The sequence below is a fragment of the Chroicocephalus ridibundus genome, chromosome 22 (genome assembly GCF_963924245.1).
Source record: "Chroicocephalus ridibundus chromosome 22, bChrRid1.1, whole genome shotgun sequence".
NCBI classification, from domain to species: domain Eukaryota; kingdom Metazoa; phylum Chordata; class Aves; order Charadriiformes; family Laridae; genus Chroicocephalus; species Chroicocephalus ridibundus.
This window is the reverse complement of record NC_086305.1, coordinates 1,823,885-1,841,668: the sequence shown is the minus strand read 5'-3', so window position 1 is coordinate 1,841,668 and position 17,784 is coordinate 1,823,885. Positions and strand designations below refer to the sequence as shown.

At 48.6% G+C, this 17,784-nt stretch overlaps 2 protein-coding genes across 5 annotated transcripts; both read right to left on the bottom strand.

Annotated features, from left to right (window-relative positions):
- Positions 1-1,134: 1,134 nt before the first annotated feature.
- RAB8A (RAB8A, member RAS oncogene family) lies at positions 1,135-6,605 on the bottom strand. Its single transcript, XM_063358123.1, has 8 exons — positions 6,423-6,605; positions 6,006-6,066; positions 5,730-5,790; positions 5,268-5,345; positions 4,729-4,818; positions 4,015-4,080; positions 3,475-3,525; positions 1,135-2,725 (listed from the first exon to the last, which is right to left on the bottom strand). Exons 1-8 carry the CDS (start codon positions 6,544-6,546, stop codon positions 2,633-2,635), a joined length of 624 nt encoding a protein of 207 aa, XP_063214193.1. The 5' UTR covers positions 6,547-6,605; the 3' UTR covers positions 1,135-2,632.
- Positions 6,606-6,872: 267 nt separating this feature from the next.
- TPM4 (tropomyosin 4) lies at positions 6,873-16,445 on the bottom strand. 4 transcript variants are annotated; one of them, XM_063358120.1, is made up of 9 exons: positions 16,106-16,445; positions 13,540-13,665; positions 10,392-10,525; positions 9,979-10,096; positions 9,581-9,651; positions 9,254-9,329; positions 8,591-8,653; positions 8,439-8,508; positions 6,873-7,235 (listed from the first exon to the last, which is right to left on the bottom strand). In XM_063358120.1, the coding sequence occupies exons 1-9, from the start codon at positions 16,217-16,219 to the stop codon at positions 7,153-7,155; spliced, it is 855 nt and encodes a 284-aa protein (XP_063214190.1). In that variant the 5' UTR covers positions 16,220-16,445; the 3' UTR covers positions 6,873-7,152. The 4 variants fall into 4 exon arrangements, with proteins under 4 accessions (XP_063214190.1, XP_063214192.1, XP_063214189.1 ...); XM_063358119.1 differs by lacking the exon at positions 6,873-7,235 and adding an exon at positions 7,671-7,899 and having other exon boundaries at positions 16,106-16,444; XM_063358122.1 differs by lacking the exons at positions 13,540-13,665; positions 16,106-16,445 and adding an exon at positions 12,569-12,727.
- Positions 16,446-17,784: the final 1,339 nt, after the last annotated feature.

The window sequence follows — 17,784 nt, the reverse complement described above, 5'->3', positions numbered from 1 at the left end:
GTAGTGATAACTGTAGTCACAGTAACTGCGTGAAACTTCCTGAGATCGGGCAATAACGTAGTTGTTCATGGAGTAAAACCAATCATTTAGTAAGAGGAAATCACGCTATAAATTAGGTATATAAACATGTGCAACAACCAGCCTAAGTTTAAACAAAAGGTATTCACAAAGAGTTAGCTCTGAACGCAGAAAGAGTAACGTGAGATTTAGAAAATGGGGAGCGAAGTACACAATTCCATCCTTCAGGTTTTAATCCAAGATTAATATGGTTTTTCTTTCTCGTCTCAAGATGAGTTATCGATTTACATACTGTCAACAGGCAACAGCCGGTACGGCGGTGGACGGCCCGTGCTATCACGTTTGTCTAACCACTTATTTTTCCAGTCACTTTGAAAAACATGCCTGGCTGCCACCCCTGGCTGCCTTACAGTAGGATGGATGCGAGACAGTCCACGTTTACTGCTAACCAGAAACAAATCATTAACCAGATCTGGTTTGCGCAGGAAAGCAACACTCACCCCCTGCCTTAACCACCTCCCCAGTTCTGCCTCGATAATTTCCTGAGGCGCACACAAAGCCTTTAAAAGCGTCCTTTTCTGCAGACAGAAGCATCGCTCGTCCCACCTAGCGCTCGGCGTTAACAACACGCTGAAGCAGACGCTGACTCGAAGCACACAGTGACTGGGAGGCTCTTCAGTAGCTTAACGTGATTTTATCCTACAAACACAGCTGCGTGTAATCCGCTACGGTGCGTGTTCACCAAGTCCTCACGCTAAAAAGCCACGAGTAAACAAAAAAACCCCACCATAACGTTCTGGTTAGAGGAAAGCTTTACGTATGACTTTAATCATGAACAGAGCTCCCTGAAATCTGCCAGCTTGGTAAAAAAAAAAAGAAAGAGGCGGTAGCATATAAAATACATTTTTATAAACCAGTAAATTACACAGTAAAATTTCCTTTTTCCGTTTTAGAAGAACAGGCAATACTCCTGTTGAGACCAATTGCATGCTGCAGATTATAAAGTTTAATGATGAATCCGATAGATCCTTAACTCAGTAATACTTACGAGCGCTACTTTGAGGCCAGAATGTAATACCACAAACTTGAAAAAAACAAACCCGGTGAGTAAATTCATTAACTTTAAAATCAGCTTTAATTTTACCCTTAAGTGCAGTTGTCAATGTAAACAAAGCATGTTAACAATTCCAGTGAGTTGCAGGACACAGCCGCTACGATCATTGGCATTAAATATCCCATAACTCCCATCACTTGACAGCAGACTGTGAAGTAGATGGCTCCTCCTGGCTCCCCTCGTCAGCCTAACGAGGAGTCAGCCTAACGAGGAGTCAGGCTCCCGGCCTCGCAACCGAGGGCTATTACCTACCTGCGAGCTTTACTTGGCTGTTACATTTTATACATCGGAATGTAATAGACTGTGTTTATAGGAATAAATACGTGGAATATTTCCACTGAGGACGAAACGTCATTTGCATTGATGCCAGCCATCAACAGGTTTGCTGCTGCGTGAAATCTGACGTGAGCATACGCAGCAGCAAGGCAAATCTCAGCTTCAAAAAGTTTGCTTTCAGAAAGTGTTCATATGTGCAACATTTATTTGCATATGTGAGCAAGTGTGCATGAGAACACACAACTGGAAGCAGTGCAATACATTTTCTTGTCACGATTTAAAACTAGCTACTGCATCCTGACGGATCTGGAGTCATTCTCGACCGGAGAAGGAAAAGTCGCCCATCGTAACGTTACAGATGTCGAGTGAGTGTCCCTACCCCAACCAGGGTCCGTTTCTCCCCGAGGAGAGGACGGACGGTTCGCGTGGGACTCACGTAGCCGTCGTCTCCCGTTAAACGCGTCTAAACGCCCGGAGTACTTCATTAAGCACGTTCAAGTCTAACATGGATAAAGTCATTCCTGATGGCAAGGATCCGTTATATTTACAGCACACTTTGGTTTTTTAAAAAAATAGAGATTCCTTTGAGGAGGATTTCTTTTTTTTTTTTTTTTTTTTTTTTTTTTTTTTTTAAACTTCAATTGTACTTGTGGATTGTCTAGAATAACGCAACTGAGTAAGGAACAGGCAGACAAAGGATTTTCTCCGCAGTAGCAAAGCGGTGGAGATCAGAACGCTTCCCTCCACCTTCTGGAAGGCGTACGCCTGTACTGCTCACCGGAGTGCGGTTACTGATGGCTCGATGCGACTGATCTAATCGCATCTGCGGATACGCACATCTATCACGGACACATACCTGTATTTATTAGCATTGGCGTTTCAGTTTCTTATTCTGATCGTAACTTAAATCTTTCTAATTGGGCTACGTTACAGATACGAACACAAAGATTGAAGCCTGTCAGCAACGGTGCTGTATCACAGGTTTGGTCTGTACCCCCTCTGCTAGACAATACACGCGCCCGGTGGCAATCTGACAAAAATAAACTTGTTTCATCTCCAAAATTGAAGAGTCAGACAATTACTAAAATAAACAATTTCTTATTCCGATGGTCACAAAGTGACAAGGGATGCTGGAAACGCTAAGTCCACAGACAGAGGAACTCTCGCTCAGAACAGGCACAGTCCAGTTCAGCTGAGCAGCTGCTCAGATTAAGGCCGTGTCCCTCACAGAAGAACACATCGGAAAAAGCTGCTTTTCTTTTGCTGGTCTGGTGTGATTTTGACGCCCTGGTTGCTGCCTTGCGGGCTATTGCCTTCCTGAAGAGGCAAAGAATATTCAGTTACTTATTTCTACTCGCACTGCACCTACGCTTCGTCCTTCTATAAACTCAAAGACAGCCGAGATTTTTAGAAAGAAAAGTCAGAGGAACGTGTTTGGCTCTTGCCGGAACAGGAATCGTCAGCAGGAGCCAAAGTATCACAGCTCCGTCAGCTCGCGTCTGGTCACGTGAAGGGGGAACGCTCAGTAGGCGCAGAAGGAACCCCCGTTACCTTCGTTTCGTAAGGAACAGAGTGACATCGCTGTACGTTTGGTTGTTGTATGAAAGAGAACCCAATCCCTTCTCAGAACACTTCCGCTACAGTTATCAAAACAATTAGCTCTTCACCTACGTCTGACCATACTGGTTTGAGCACTACCCTGACGCGCGCAGTGGGCCTCCCGCGTGTCTCATTTATAGGATTCCGTTTTTCAGACTGCAAGAGCAGGAAAATACCATTAAACTGCTCTACCACTCACATGACTTTCAATGAACAAATAAGATGCTTTTATTTAGAAAACCTCAGCCATTGCAGCTAATTCCTGAACCACAGAGACAATTGTTTGTAAGCCGAGGTCAGAGCGTAGCTCGACAAAACTAAAAATAAATGTCTGTAACCTTCAGTGCTCCCCCCAGGAAAGAGACCGCACAGCCCTTTATACGCCGCGCGTCAGTACTTGCTATTTGGCTCGTGCTTGGGTTTTTTTCCTATTTAAATGCAGCGTGGACCAAGCGACGGTTACTCACCAACTTCTTGTCCATTTTTGCTTTGATATCTCTTGCAAGAGTGAAAAATGCCTGTGACAAAGCAGTTCAGTGTTACATGGTTAATAAAATATATTCTAATATTTTTGTTTAGCAATAAGCTGCTTTCCCGAGTTTCCATGTATATTGAACTCCTGAAGAATGTCAAGTTTTCCAGTGTTTTTTCCCCCCTTCCAGGTTTTAATGCTCCTTTTCCAACTCCGCTACCCCCTTTCCAAGCCCGAGCCCCCCAATGGCACATGGTGCCCACGGCGGGGCATGTCCCGGGTTCAGCGAGTGGGAAAACGTGACCCTTCATCAACCACGTTACTGAATGCAAAGAGGCAGCTGAGCTTTTGTTTGCTCCAACACCCCTGTGTTACGCTCTAAGCGCCAAGATCAGTTCAAAGAAGCGATATGCACTTAACAACCCAACCGCGGGATCTAACGACCGAGTTTTGCATCCAGCCGGGACGGGCAGGTGTCCTCAGGGCTTGTTTGCACAAAGGACACTAAACGTAGCAGAAAGGCTGCAGTACTTACATTCTCTATGTTTATATTTGCTTTCGCGCTGGTCTCCATAAATTTAATCCCAAAACTTGCAGCAAGCTGAACAAAAGCAGGATTCACGTTAGTTGGAGAATTGCGGGAACAGCTCTACAAACAACCACCTGCGCAGGGTCTGCCCCGGCGCGAGTCACGGCAACGTGGGGATTTACTCAGGCAGAACAATTAGTAAAATTCAGGAACTAGATCTCACTGCTATTAGCAGCTCTTCTTGCTGGGCTCTGTTCTGCTGCTTCACACCCCGCTCACGTTGGAATCTGCTCCTTTTATTTTTCCCTTGCACAGAGAGATATCTTGTCAGTCTTGTAACATCTGCGGCGCACGGACACACCGTCTCTACCTTGACCAAGTAACATCTGACGCCAGAAAAGACAATCCCGTCTCCCTTCTCTCAGCGGCTTTTAGCCAAAAAGAGACAGTTCCTAAATGTCAAACTCTAGCATGCTTTTTCTAAGAAAAAAATCCAACTCCGTGCTTTGCACCCAACACATCTCGACCAGATCATTCATAAGAATTTTTAATGCAGACTCGTTTTTTTAATCAGAGCGGGGAAACGTATTGAACTACAGCTCGGGACATTCAGTAGTTCTGCTCAGACACCCCCGGAGTGCCAGCGCACGGACAGTGACGGCGGCGAGTTTTATACTCTGAAAAGCCTGAGCTGAAACACGTTAAAGCGCCAGCACTTACCTTCTCCCCTTGCTCTCTGGAAACTTGTCTTTTGTCATTTGCGTCACATTTGTTCCCGAGGATCATTTTTTCAACATCTGGAGAGGCGTGCTGAGACAGAAACACATCAAAGCAAAGACTTGGGCTTGGGTGTTTTTAGAGAAATATTGCCAGAGAGATGAGGCATGCGGCAAGTGCGTCACACGGAGATGCTGCTGCTGAGCACCTTCCGCAGATTTACGGGCTCCCCAAAGCCCAGCGCGGGTCCTGCACACCGACAGCTCTCAGGTCACTTGTCGTGGCAGGAGAACATCGACTTTGAGGTGCCCTCGTCACCAGGAGGGCTGCGGTCCCCACAGCTGGTGCTCCCTGTGTGCGAGCGCAGCAAATAACTGTGAACCGGCACATTCCAGAAGGTGTTACTGGTTTTCATTGAACTTATTTTCCAAGTTCCCTCCAGTACATGAATTCAAAAGAAACTTCCGAACCAATTAAGTTTCAACTACTTTGGGAGGAAAAAATAGTGCCTTTAATATAGAGTAAGTAAATAGAGAAATTACCTCTTCGATATTCCGGACCCAGTTCCGAATATTTTCAAAAGACTTTTCATTGGTGATGTCATAGACTAGCATAATGCCCTGAAGGGAGGAGGAGACAGAGTGTTTCAGTCAGTTTAAGCAAGAGTTAAAGACTCGTCTGCGGCAGAAAGGAGCGACTCAACGAAGTCTATTTTTAAAGCAGCTGGTTCACGGTTCTACGTAACATTTAACCGCCGCTTGTGCCTCGCTAGATAAGGCGCGGGACGGGCATCCACAGCGCGAGTCGCGGAGGAGACCTGCCCCCGGAGCTCCCTGGAACTCCCGGCTCCGCTCGGAAGCGGAGCACTGCTCCAGGGGCTTAGTGCGGCAGAGTTTACACCTGGCCGACAGACAGTTGTGCGCGTCCCACGTTAACCCTGGCCGATGTGACTGTGACAGCCCAACCGCCCGGGATCGGTGTAGCGTCACCCGTCCGGCTCCTACCATCGCTCCCCTGTAGTAGGCGGTTGTGATGGTTCGGAATCGCTCCTGCCCCGCGGTGTCCCTGGAACAGACAGAACACGGGGCTCAGCCAAACGGCCTGCTCGAGGCAAAGCCACCAAAGTTCCAGTTAAACATCGCCGAGCCAGACTTTAGACGCACTAAAGCTCCCTCTTAGTGTCTAAGCTGTTGTGAAGCGCTGACGAGCACAACTGCAGGAACGGCTCGACGGTAACAGCACCCCCCGCCGCAGACGCCCCGTCGGCAGCAAACTCCTACCAGATCTGCAGTTTGATTCTCTTCCCATCCAGCTCGATGGTCCGAATTTTGAAATCGATACCTGCGAAGAGAAGCAACTGAATTACTCCGAGTTTCTGCCCCAGACCGAATCAACGCTTCCCTCCCCCCCAGATTCACCGCGAAGCTTTTCAGTTCGTTCTCTCGGGCGGGAGCGCCCGCGGCGCGCCCTCCCCCCGCCCGCCGAGCCCCAGCGGCGGGGCGAGAGCGGCCGGAGAAGCGCCGGCCCCTGCAGCGGCGGGGCGAGAGCGGCCGGAGCCGCCCGAAAGCCGGGCCGCGAATCCCCCGCCGGGCCCCCGCAGCCGCGAACGCGCCCCCCGCAACCGAGCTGCCCCGGGCGGAGCGAGACGCCGCCGGCGGGCCCGGCCCGGCCCCCCACGGCCCCCGGGGCGCGCTGACCGATGGTGGAGATGAAGGTGGCGTTGAAGGCGTCCTCGGAGAAGCGGAAGAGCGCGCACGTCTTGCCCACGCCCGAGTCGCCGATGAGCAGCAGCTTGAAGAGGTAGTCGTACGTCTTCGCCATGTTCCCGGGCGCCGCCCCTCGGCCCGCGCCCGCCCCCCGCGCCGCCCCACGGGCCGCCGCCGCCGCCCGTCACCGCCCGCCGCGCGCCCATTGGCTGAGCCCGGCAGGAAGCGCGCGCGGCCGGCGCCCCATTGGCCGGCGGCCTCCGCCCGGCGTGTGAGCGGCGGCGCCATTGGCGGTTGGGTCGGGCGTCACTTCCCGCGGCGGGCGGAAGGCGCGTGGCGCGGCTTGGCGTGACGTCACGCCTTTAACCGCCCCCGGCTTGGCGTGGCGGTTCGTGACGTCACCCGCAGAGAAGCGCTACAGAAAGGGCGGGAGGCGGCGCGGGACCGGGAGAAAGTGTTTAATAGGAGCCGCCCGCGACGGGCGGGGTGACGCTGCGGCCGGGCACAGCCGGCGCCGGGACGCGCGCGGACGGGCGCGAGGGGCTGACGAGGGGCTGACGAGGGGCCGGCGCGGCCCATGCTCTCCCGCGCCCCGCGGAGCCTCGGCCGCGCGGGGACCCCCGCCCGGCTGCGCATAACTTAGTTGGTGTTGCAGGAAGGGGGGCGGGGCGGGGGGGCGGGGAGGGTGCCGGTCCCCCGGCCGCAGGGACCCGTCGGCAGCTCATATACAGTTCAGTTCGTTCAGCGTCTGGTCCAGTGTCTGATGCAGCCCCAAGTTCTCCTCTTTGGCTTGAGCCAGTTTTTCTGGTGAGAAAAAAGAAAAACACACCTTAAAACTCATCATTTTACAGCCTCTTCCCCTTAAATAAAACCCCATGATTACTTACCCTCGTGGTCAAGACACCACTACGCATCCATGAAACAGGGCCAATTTTTTTGGTAATTGGTGTAATTAGGTAAGGTTTTGGGACACATCCTACATCTAACGTGACAGACTCGTGCTTTGATTTCACGTGTAACTGACAGGCCTCTGGGCAGATGCAGCGCCGCAAGCACGCACCGAACACGCTCAAAGCCTTCCGCATCCTCGGGAACACTAAAACCCGCGCGGGCCCTGCCCCGGCCGACGGGGACACCTCTGCTGGCTGCAGCTGCCCGGCCCCGGCCGGAGGGGCTGAACGTACTTCAGCTGCGACTGGTGTATTTTAGGTGAGTTGTAAGGAAATAAACCCCGAAAGCTGAAAGGCAGAGGTATCTTGTTTTTATTGAGCTCAGTCCTTACAGAGGAGCTTGAGGGATCGCTTGTGGAAGCTGCGTGAAGTGACAGGTATTACAGGCAAGAAAAGCTTAAGAGATGCGGGGAGGGAGAGCGGCCCCAGCACCGCTCACAGAGAGGTCATGTCATTGAGAGCATGGTCAAGCTCCTCACTGATCGCTTTGTACTTCAGCTTCTGAGCGTAGAGCTCGTCTGTCCGTCCCCAGGGCAGAGGCACGTTCAGCAAGAAATGCAGAAAAACAGTCCAGAGGAAGAGGCGCACAGGAGGAGAGGTGCAGACAGGCAGAAGGCAGCAGCCAGAGCAGTTGGGGCGGAAAACAAAAGAAGAGAAGAGATGCGTAATTGAGTAGCGGCATGAAAGCAAAAAATCCACACAGCTGCCAGGTCAGAAGCTTCATCTACGTTTTTTTAATCTCACTAAATTATTTTTCAGTAATTAGACGAAGCAGGGTTATCACCTTATTATGAATAGAAAGAGCCCTTGAGTCCGTGTGTCTGAGAGTTGGCCAAAATCAGGTTATTGTTACCAGTTTTACTAAAGAGAACGTCTTTCAGGAGAACTTCCTGCGGCCAGGAGGTACCACACGGGACAGACGTGTCCAGTGGGCACATCCCGCCCATCTACCCGTACGCCTTCTCTCCTGTCCCAATAAAATCTGATGCCCCTCCTAGAATTTTGTTTTCTGATTTGAAATCGATCACTTTTAAACAAAACTCGAGTAATTTCATACCTTCCAGGTCATCAATAGACTTTTCCAGTTTGGCAACTGTTCTCTCCGCAAACTCAGCACGAGTTTCAGCCTAAAAAAAATTAAATAGAGTAACTGGATGCTGTTAAAAAAATGATGATGCCAAAATGCAGTCTGGGGACGGATAAACTTACTTCTTTAAGCTTGTCGGACAGAATCTTGATTTCTTCTTCGTATTTATCTTCTTTTTCCGAGTACTGTGAAAACAATAAACACTCTTTAAGGGAAGCTGTAGCAACAATAATAGATGTTTATGAAACCGTGACCTATTTGTAACCACTTTTCCTTTTACAGTGGCTGCAAACACCCTTTCTGTCCGTCGCTCCTCTTTGCCAAGACGTTTCAGACTCTGGTTCACAAACCATCATTTTAAGACTGGGGATGCCCAGGCTCCTTCGTGAGTCATCTTAGACCTTAACAGGCTTCAGCACAAACTAGGAGAATGGGCAAGAGAGCAGGAAGCCTTCCATACCGGTTTAGACTAGCCAGAAACGACTCTTTAATGAAATCAGGAATTTTAACAATTTTCACTATGAAGAGGGCAAAACCCACAAAAAGAGCAATCTCAGAAAATCAGGCTCAGTCAGCACCAGACTGGGGTGGGAAACGGAGATTTAGGGTCTGGCTTGATGGTTATCAGGTTACTGACTTGGGTTGGGCAGAACGGATTCAGCGCTCTCAGCAGTCTCTGTTAAAGAGCAAGTCACTCACTTTCTTTGTATTTCTGGATTATTTCTATGGACTTTAATTACAACTTCTGACTTTGCCCCATCCCTTAGTTTATGGAAAGAACCAACCTTTTCAGATTGAGCTTCCAAAGACTTCAGGTTGTTAGTGACGTTCTTTAACTCCTCTTCAAGGTCACTACATTTACTACAGGAAAGAAAATAAATGTATAAATTACTACTGTCCCTGTTATGACTTAACTTAATTTTCAAGAAGTCTAAAAATAGAAGCGGTGAAGTAATTATAAGTCTGAAAGGAGGAAATTGGGTATGCAGGGTACAAACAAACTCTTCCACGTATGCTACACGCCCGCCTCCCAGTACTAGATTTTTCTAATGAAATACAGCTTTGCCCTTCGCCGTGTTCTGAACTGCTGCCGTGTGTCCGGAGTTACTCACACTTCGGACACCTCTGCGCGCTCTTCAGCTCTTTCCAGTTCACCCTCCAAAATAACCAGTTTACGGGCAACCTGTAAAGAGACAACAGCTGTCTCGAGCCAGTCTGCAGTTTCGTAGACGTTTCTCTCAAAGCACCGCGCTCGTCATTTCCTTCTCAATGAACAAATTAGATTAAAACATACACGTACAGACACGAAAGACTTTTCCCCCAAATAAGTTAGACTTGGCAGTGTTCTTAGTATTAAATATCTAAATATCTACTAAAATTGCCCCTTTTTGGGAACGTTGCACGTCGAACCATCACACAGGGAAAAGCATACAAGGAATGACTAAACCGGAGAGTAACAAAGCTGGTGCCAGTTCTCCCATACGTTTAAGCATCTCCTCATCCCTTTTACCTCTTCGTATTTGCGGTCAGCTTCTTCAGCAATATGCTTGGCCTCCTTCAGTTGCATTTCCTGAATTTCCATTTTCTCTTCGTCTTTCATTGCTCTGTTCTCGATAACCTTCATTCCTCTGCAGAAGTCAAGGCACGTGTGTTTAATGCAGAAGCATTTTAGCAGTTTTATTTCAAAGATCCCACAGTGGGTTCAGTATTTGTAACCAAAAAGTGGCCCATTATGACCATACTATCATGTTCTTCGAGGACAACAGAATTACTCATTTAAGCTTATAAAAAAGGCACCTCTAGTTGTGGGTCTCTGGCCTGCAATGTGCATTAGCAGATACTAAGTTATACAGGGATACTTTATTCATATGTATTCAAATTTTTACCAAAAAAAAAGAAAAAGAAGAACGGAAGGAAATGTACCTCTCGCTCTCATCCGCCGCTTTCTCGGCCTCCTCCAGTTTCTGCAAGGCTGTGGCCAGCCGTTCCTGGGCACGATCCAGCTCCTCTTCCACGAGCTGGATACGTCTGTTCAGCGCTGCCACCTCACCTTCGGCCTGTACGAAACAACCGCCCAGAACTCGGGTTACGCACAGCCAGCTGCCGGCCGACACATGTTCTCAACTAATCACTTCCCTTAAAACTGCAAAGGCTTCTCCTCGGTACACGCAGGGAAGCTCTAGGAACCCCTCTGTCTCTGCTTGTTGTTTGTTTAAACTAAGGCATCTCAGGAATCTCAAGGTATGGAGTATGTGCTTCTCCTTTCTTTATTAATGGTACTTATCATTCCTGCCGCACAAGGGATTCGGCAGGGATTGCCAACGGAGAAGTATTTTCAGATCACTTCACAGGGCTGGGTCTACCCATAGGATTCCAAAGTTAAAAACTGAACTGTTTGGGTAAGGGCTTGTTCCAAAAACTTCACAGTTGATTTCCCTGGTTTTGGTTTCATCACAGATTGCAGCAATATCCTGTCACAGCACACTGCTGGAGTTAAAGCTATTTCATTATCCATTCTGGGCTCCTCAGCCTGCAAACGCTACATAATCTTTACGCGGTCAGTTGGGCAGATGCAGTTGGCCCCAGCATGGGAGAATCGGTCGTCTGCGTAACATAAATAGGGCAAAACTGGCTATGTTCTTAAACTAAGTTCAGTTTCCCTTTTCATTGTTTCCTGTGGTACTTAAGGGATTGGGCAGAAAGCATTTCTTAATAATAAGGTCTGTTTATATATTAGTGAATAAACTGCACAGTAATTGGGCACACTATTAATGTTTTAAAAAAAGACTAGATAATAAATGGAGAGATTCTTGGGAAAAATGCTCACATACAGACAATAGGAACAAATTTCTGTCCATAAATACATCGTTTTTATTAAGATATGGATCCTTTAATTGTTTGTTATTTGAAGGAAAATAAAGCCCTACTTTAACAACTGCGCACTCAATAGTCCGCAAATCTGAGCATGATTGCCATATATAAGATTAACTTTTTTTTTATTTAAAAAAAACCCACTTTTATGGGCTATATTGTTTTATGCTTTGTGTTAAACACTTTGAAAAAATATTTGTTTTCCTGCAGCTTTGCCAATTTGGTTACTGACCGCTCCTCCCAAGCTGGAGGAAGTGGTTTCCATTCATAGCTGTACCATCTTGGAAAGGATTTCAGTGACTTATCCAAATGGAAGTTGACCCAGGGTTCCTCTAGTCACAAATTATCCTGTATTTCATTTGTTTTCTACCCAGTGCCATGTGTTTAACTTTCTCGATTTACATCGAGGCATCAATCATGTAGAAAACTGGCATCTGTTATGTGGCAGCCTGCGACTCCTTCCATAGCCAGGCCACTTTTAAGTCATACTTTAATTAAGCAAGATTCCAAAACTATGGAGTCGGGGCCACTGGGAAGCCGGAGTTGGGGTGGCTCCACCTCTCCCAGAAGCAGCCCGCAGTCCTTATACGGTAAAACTAACTCGCTGACATGTGATAAAATAGCAGGAAGATGCCGGGAAGGCTGATCACACACAAATCTAAGTGAAACCAGCTGTCCAGCCCCGGGAGAGCCGCACACTAGTGGAGAGTTCTGATTTCTCTGTGAAAAGCAGGAGGGAAAGTTATTTTCCAGCAGTTCGGACATTTCCCAGCTGCGCTGGAGCCAGCGGTGCGGCGCCGAGGCGGGAACTCCCCGCTCGTTGTCATGCAGCGTTTTTTCCTAATTAACCAGCCATTTCCTACTCAACTCGTAACCGCTTCCCGATGCCGATCGGTGCTCGCAACGCTTTTTTTTCCGAAGGGAAACGGCCCCAAAGCGCGATAAGCAGCGGGCGCCCGGGACGAGCCGCCGCCGTGCCCGGCGCCCCCGGCGGCCGGTGTGGGCGAGGCGCTGCGGCAGCGCCAGCGGTTTCCGCAGGGGGGTTGCGGAGCGGAGGAGCGAGGGGGACAGCGGAGGAGCGAAGGCAGCCGGCGGCCGAGCCGTCCTCCCGGAGCAGGGGAGAGCCAGGCGCGCCCCAGCGAGAGAGAGCCAGAGACAGGAAGGAAGGAGCAGGGCAGCCCGGGAGAGAGCGACCGAGAGAGGCGCGCAGGCAGCCCGGGCGGTCTCACTTTCTCCCGCAGGTCCCGTTCCAGGTCCAGCTCCCGCTGGAGGACCTGGGCGCGATCCTCCGCCTCATCCGCCTGTTGCTGCAGGCACTGGATCTTCCTCTTCACCGCTTCCAGGGAGCTCGGCGCGGCCATGGGCGCGGCGCGGGCGGCGGGCAGGGCGCGGAGGTGCTGCACGTGGCGGCGCGCGGCCCCGCGCCTTTCAATGGGCCGATGACGTCACGCGGCTGGAGGTGGAGGTGGGGGTGGTGACGTAGCACCCAGGACTCGGCGCAAGCAGCGCCGGGACGGCGGCGAGCCGGGGCCGCCCCGCCCGCTCCCCCGGTCCCCGTCCCGCGGGGTCCCCGCCCAGCCCGGCCCCGGCCGCCGCGGCGCTCGGTGATGCGAGCCCGGCGGCGGGACTCCCGGGCTCCCCGCGCCACCCCCGCCGTCCCCAGGACCCCGAAGGTGGGGTGCAGCAAACCGCCGCCGGCGTGTGCCCGCCGGGTTGGGGCCCGGGCAGGCAAGAGAGAAGCCAAAACTAACGATTCTGAGAGCGAAAGGAAGGGCTGCGTGGCTGGGGAGCTGGGACTGGTTTTTCCGCCCGAAGGCAAACTGCTGCCTTACGGCACAGCAGATCCCTGCTTTGTCCCAGCCTCCCTCAAACGCCACCATTTTGTATACTGAGATTTCACCTTTCCTAAAGGATTTCCACCCACAAACACTGCCCCCCGTTTCAGACCCCCCTGCATTCCCCTGTGGGTACCCGTGATGCCCCGAGCGGTGCTGGCTGCCACGCGCCTGGCGCAGGACGGGCAGCGCGAGCCCACCTTGGCAGTGGGGACAGCAGCTGTACGTATCTGAAACGTACCGCTGCCCTCCCTGTACCGCGCTCACAGTGCTGCAGCACAGACGTCCTCAGTGGGTCTTGGCACCAGTGTGCTATACACAAACCAGCCAGTAGTTCCAGGCAAATACTAGCCGTAGGTACGTACATCAGTCGCCTTCTTTTCAGCCTGCTCTAGTTTTTCCTGGGCATCTTTGAGAGCCTCCGAGTACTTGTCCAGCTCATCTTCAGTGCCTTTCAACTTCTTCTGCAGAGCAACCAGCTCATCCTCTACCTTTCAAGAGAGGAAAAAAAAACCCAAAGTGAGCATTTTGATATATTATCAGTTACAGCCTATTATGGTTAAAACCCCTCTTTACTATTAGTTTAACATAACATAGAAAAGAGTCATGAAAGAGCAGATCAAAGTTCTGCTGGGGCAGGTAGCCCGAGCGTGACTGGTAGCAGTTGCCCGGCAAAGATCCTTAAAAACATCCCACCCTTAGGACAACACTTCCTGCCACCGTACACACAGCATCTGGTTTAAGGCGTAACTGGGTACAAGGCCTTTGTCACCTCATTTCTATTTTGGACTCCACAACACCCTGCAGCACCTAATTCTACAGCATAAGTGTTTTAAAATGGCATCCTTGTGTTTTTTCTAACACTATTACCTGATGATTTATTAGGAAAATATTAAATTCCTGTATAGCGAGAAAAAACGAGTGGTCGTTCCCCAATCATCTTTTGTATGTTGTTGAAGACACTTCTAACCGAACGCGACTCTGGAAGCCGTAGGGACCAGGTCTGGCCCATGACAGACCCTGCTGTAAGCGGGAGGTGGGACGCGATGGCTGGAGGTCCCTTCTGACCCCAATTATCCTCTGGCTAATTGTGGGCCAACTATGCTCCATCCTACCATGAGGTTCAGACTCTCTCCTCCATACCATATAAATCCATATTGTACGCTAGAACAGTCCTATTTATAACCTGCCGGGAGACTGTTTAATGACAAACTGTCTCATGCTCCCTGAAGAATTTACATTATCAGGAGGCTGCTGATAAGGGTGCGCCTGCAAGCCCATCTGCTCCATCATTTCATTTGCAACACAAAACAGTTCAGTCTGTAGAGAAACTGATTTAACCATTTAGCTCCGCCTTCACATAAATTTAGTCTATCAAAATAGTTCACTCAAAATAGTTTGTGTTTTAGTGCACTGACTTTCTTCGTTCTAGCTTCAAAGATAGCTTTAACGACATTTTTGGTAGCGTGCTATTCTGGAACATTGTTATGTTTCTATACTTTTACTCAGAGTAACCAGTGTGAGAGAACAGAATACGCTTGCTTGGATGCTTTAACAGAGGGCCAGTAAGCAGGATGAAGGAGATGCTTCCTTTGTGTATGATATTAAAATCACTACTTGACTACTGTGCCCACATTAAAAAAAAAAAGCTGAAAAATTTTAGACAACTCAGAAAAGAGTAAGATCAAAGATTTTTTTTTTCTCTTTTAGCTTTTTATTGTGAATTACCTTCATATAGATACTTGAAAATTCCCAAAAGTGTGTCATTTATCACGCCGTAGGAAATCACCTTTGATAACTAAACATAAAGGAAGGGTAGGCATTCAGTCACCATTAACTGAGTAACAATCTGCTGTGGCTGTTAGTGAGCACAGAAAGATTAGCCGGGGAAACTGTGTGTCCCAACAGAACAGCATCTGATCAACACCTCCGAAGCTAGGAAAGAAACAGGGACTACGTACACGGGGCGATGTGTGCAGCTTGTAGGAGCTCACTGTAATGACACAGAAAGGACAAGGAGTTTTCCTTACGCTGGGGGGGCAGAGGGAAGACAGCAGCAGCTGACCCTGAAAGTTTATTACTATCATCCAGGATCTCAATCTGAACTTGAACATAAGACACATTTGGCCAAATGAATGCTAATAATGTATTCTAGCCATCTGGAAGATGTAGTAGAAGCAGCCACATTTAGAGGATGTAAAAGACATGGGAATTTTACACAAAGTGCTATAAGAAACCTGAGCGTAGTCAACTCAATTCAAGATCATTCTGAAAATACTATAGCTCAAATATAAGGTAGATACTCAGAATAAAGAACACTGAAAAACAAAAGAACACGATAATGTTATCACTAAAACTCAGTTAAAAGAAGAGCTTTCAAATTAAGATATTTCTGATTATTCTTAACAAAAAAATAATACAACATATCTACTGTTGAGTCAGAGCTGGAACCTTGAAGGGGCACTCTCTATACCAAGGACTAGTCACGTGAACTTTATTAATTCACTTCAAGGAGAGGCTCAATTAATGTTTAGGCGCAGCTGACTCTTCAGGAGGTATTAACACTAGTCCTACAGGTGTTCAAGGTACGCAGCTTTGATTTGGAGCACGTCAGGCCTTTTCCAGGGAACCACAAGCACAAGAAAACTAAGGCAATTATTTAAGATTCAGGAAAACTTAGACAAAGTACTCTTAATAATGTGTAGATCATGCTAATTTCACAAAGACTTGGATGGCTGAAAAGATAAGTTCATACCTAGCCCTGGCTGCATGGAGTGTAACATCACAAAAAAGCAAAAGACTTCAAAAGAAGATAAACAAAAAACCCGACTTCAAATTATTTTGCTTCCTGAATCAGAAAGCTGCAACAGAGTATTTTGTTACACTTATTTCTGCAGTGCACACACAATCTGTGACTTTATTTCTACTCACCTGTTTGCATTTGTCCTCAGCTGCCTTCTTATCCGTTTCAGCCTGCTCTGCTCTGTCAATGGCATTCTCCTTGTCTAACTTCAACATCTGCATCTTTTTCTTGATAGCTTCCATTTTTGCTGAAGGATAGGTTGTATCTGTTGTGCAACTGAAAGAATTCCGAAGAGTAAAGTTCTAGATTTTTAACAGCTTGGGCAGTGAAATGAGTTGTACTCAGTCAAGCCACATGGAAAATGAGCTCAAGTGGTTGTAGAGAGCTTTAAACCCAGAGACCCCTGGACAAAACCCAGATCTACTGGCCTCTTCTCTGATCTTTCACACGCAGCCTTTCTAAGGAATGAGCTGGAACAGGCTCACTAGAGGAATCTTCAGCACTCCATCATCTCCTTATTTGGGTCCTGTTTTCTTAAAGAGAAAACTGTTTCCATTTTTAAGCTTCTGACAGAAGCAAAAGTGTTGACATATGAACACATGCTTGAAAGAAAGCTTATTAGCACCCCTCCGTGTTTGCAGAGCAATTAAACAGCCCAATAGATCTACAGGGATGGCCTAGCTTCTTATAATAATTGCATAAGACTAATGAAGGAAAGGGAAAGATCTTTTTGGATTACTCCAAAATAAATCCATGCATAAAATAAAATAAAAAATCTACACTTAAGAGGTAGCTAAATTTATGTTATAAGAAGATGCAGGATATGTTATGAGACAGCAGGGTTTTTTTGCTGTGAAAATAAGCACTGGGATTAAGGAACATAACAGAACTCAGATTTAGATCTCAAGTTCAGGCTCAAAGGCATTCAGCGAGTTGGAGTGTCTGTCTTTGAAATTTCACTCACTAAATACTTTGGGAACTGAACAATGCACCTGAAGCTGCAGTCGGATGAGCACTGTAAATTATTTCTTCTGCTTTATGAAGCAGTCACCTTCTCTCTGTCAGGCAAGGCATGAGTAGGCTCTGTGAAGATCATCAGAAGCAGCTCCACTGAGGACACCAACAAGAGCACCCAACGGCCCTGGGATGAGCCCTGTTTGCTCTTCCAGCCCTGTTAGACACATGCCCGTGCTCCAACTGTCCTCTCCCATCCCTACGGATGCTCCAGCTTAGCTTCACAGCGCCCATCACCCGCTTTGCCCTAACTGTAGCAAGGGCTTAATTACTGCACCTCTCAGAGCAGAATGAAAGCACTTGACTTTGCTACACTGGGACCTGCATGCCCTCACATTCCCCCACTTTTTGAGCAAAACCACAGGAGTTAGATTCACTGGTGCCTTCCCAAAGGAGTTACACTGACACATGCTCTTCCTTATTTTTCTTTTCTGATAAAACAGATGCCCCTTTTCTGTTGCCTAAGCAAAAACCAGCAATATAAATGATGATTTGGACTCGATGATCCTTACGGGTCCCTTCCAACTGAGATATTCTAGTCTAGTCTATTCTTTCCCAAATTCAGGTCCCATTAGCCACCTCATGATACTTTCCCGCTGATTCTGCCTCTGCCCTCCACTGCCCTGTGTTCACTCCCAGGCCACACACAGGCCCAACTCCTTGCACACCCTCACAAACCCTGCCAGGCCTTCTCTCAGAAGTGCTCGCAGCATCCCCAGCATGAGGGGTACCAAAAGACTGAGCACAAGACACAGGAACTCCCTCATCCTCTGGAGTGAGCTGGCATTGCACC

Coding starts and splice junctions, on each gene's coding strand:
- RAB8A (XM_063358123.1), bottom strand. CDS start 6,546: ATGGCGAAGACGTACGACTACCTCTTCAAGCTGCTGCTCATCGGCGAC. Junction 5,791..6,005: donor AGAATCAAACTGCAGATCTG/GTAGGAGTTTGC, acceptor TGTCTGTTCCAG/GGACACCGCGGGGCAGGAGC. Junction 5,346..5,729: donor CCTACTACAGGGGAGCGATG/GTAGGAGCCGGA, acceptor TCCTCCCTTCAG/GGCATTATGCTAGTCTATGA.
- TPM4 (XM_063358120.1), bottom strand. CDS start 16,219: ATGGAAGCTATCAAGAAAAAGATGCAGATGTTGAAGTTAGACAAGGAG. Junction 10,526..13,539: donor CTGAAAAGAAGGCGACTGAT/GTACGTACCTAC, acceptor TGTTTCGTACAG/GCCGAAGGTGAGGTGGCAGC. Junction 9,652..9,978: donor CTGACCGCAAATACGAAGAG/GTAAAAGGGATG, acceptor GTCTCTTTACAG/GTTGCCCGTAAACTGGTTAT.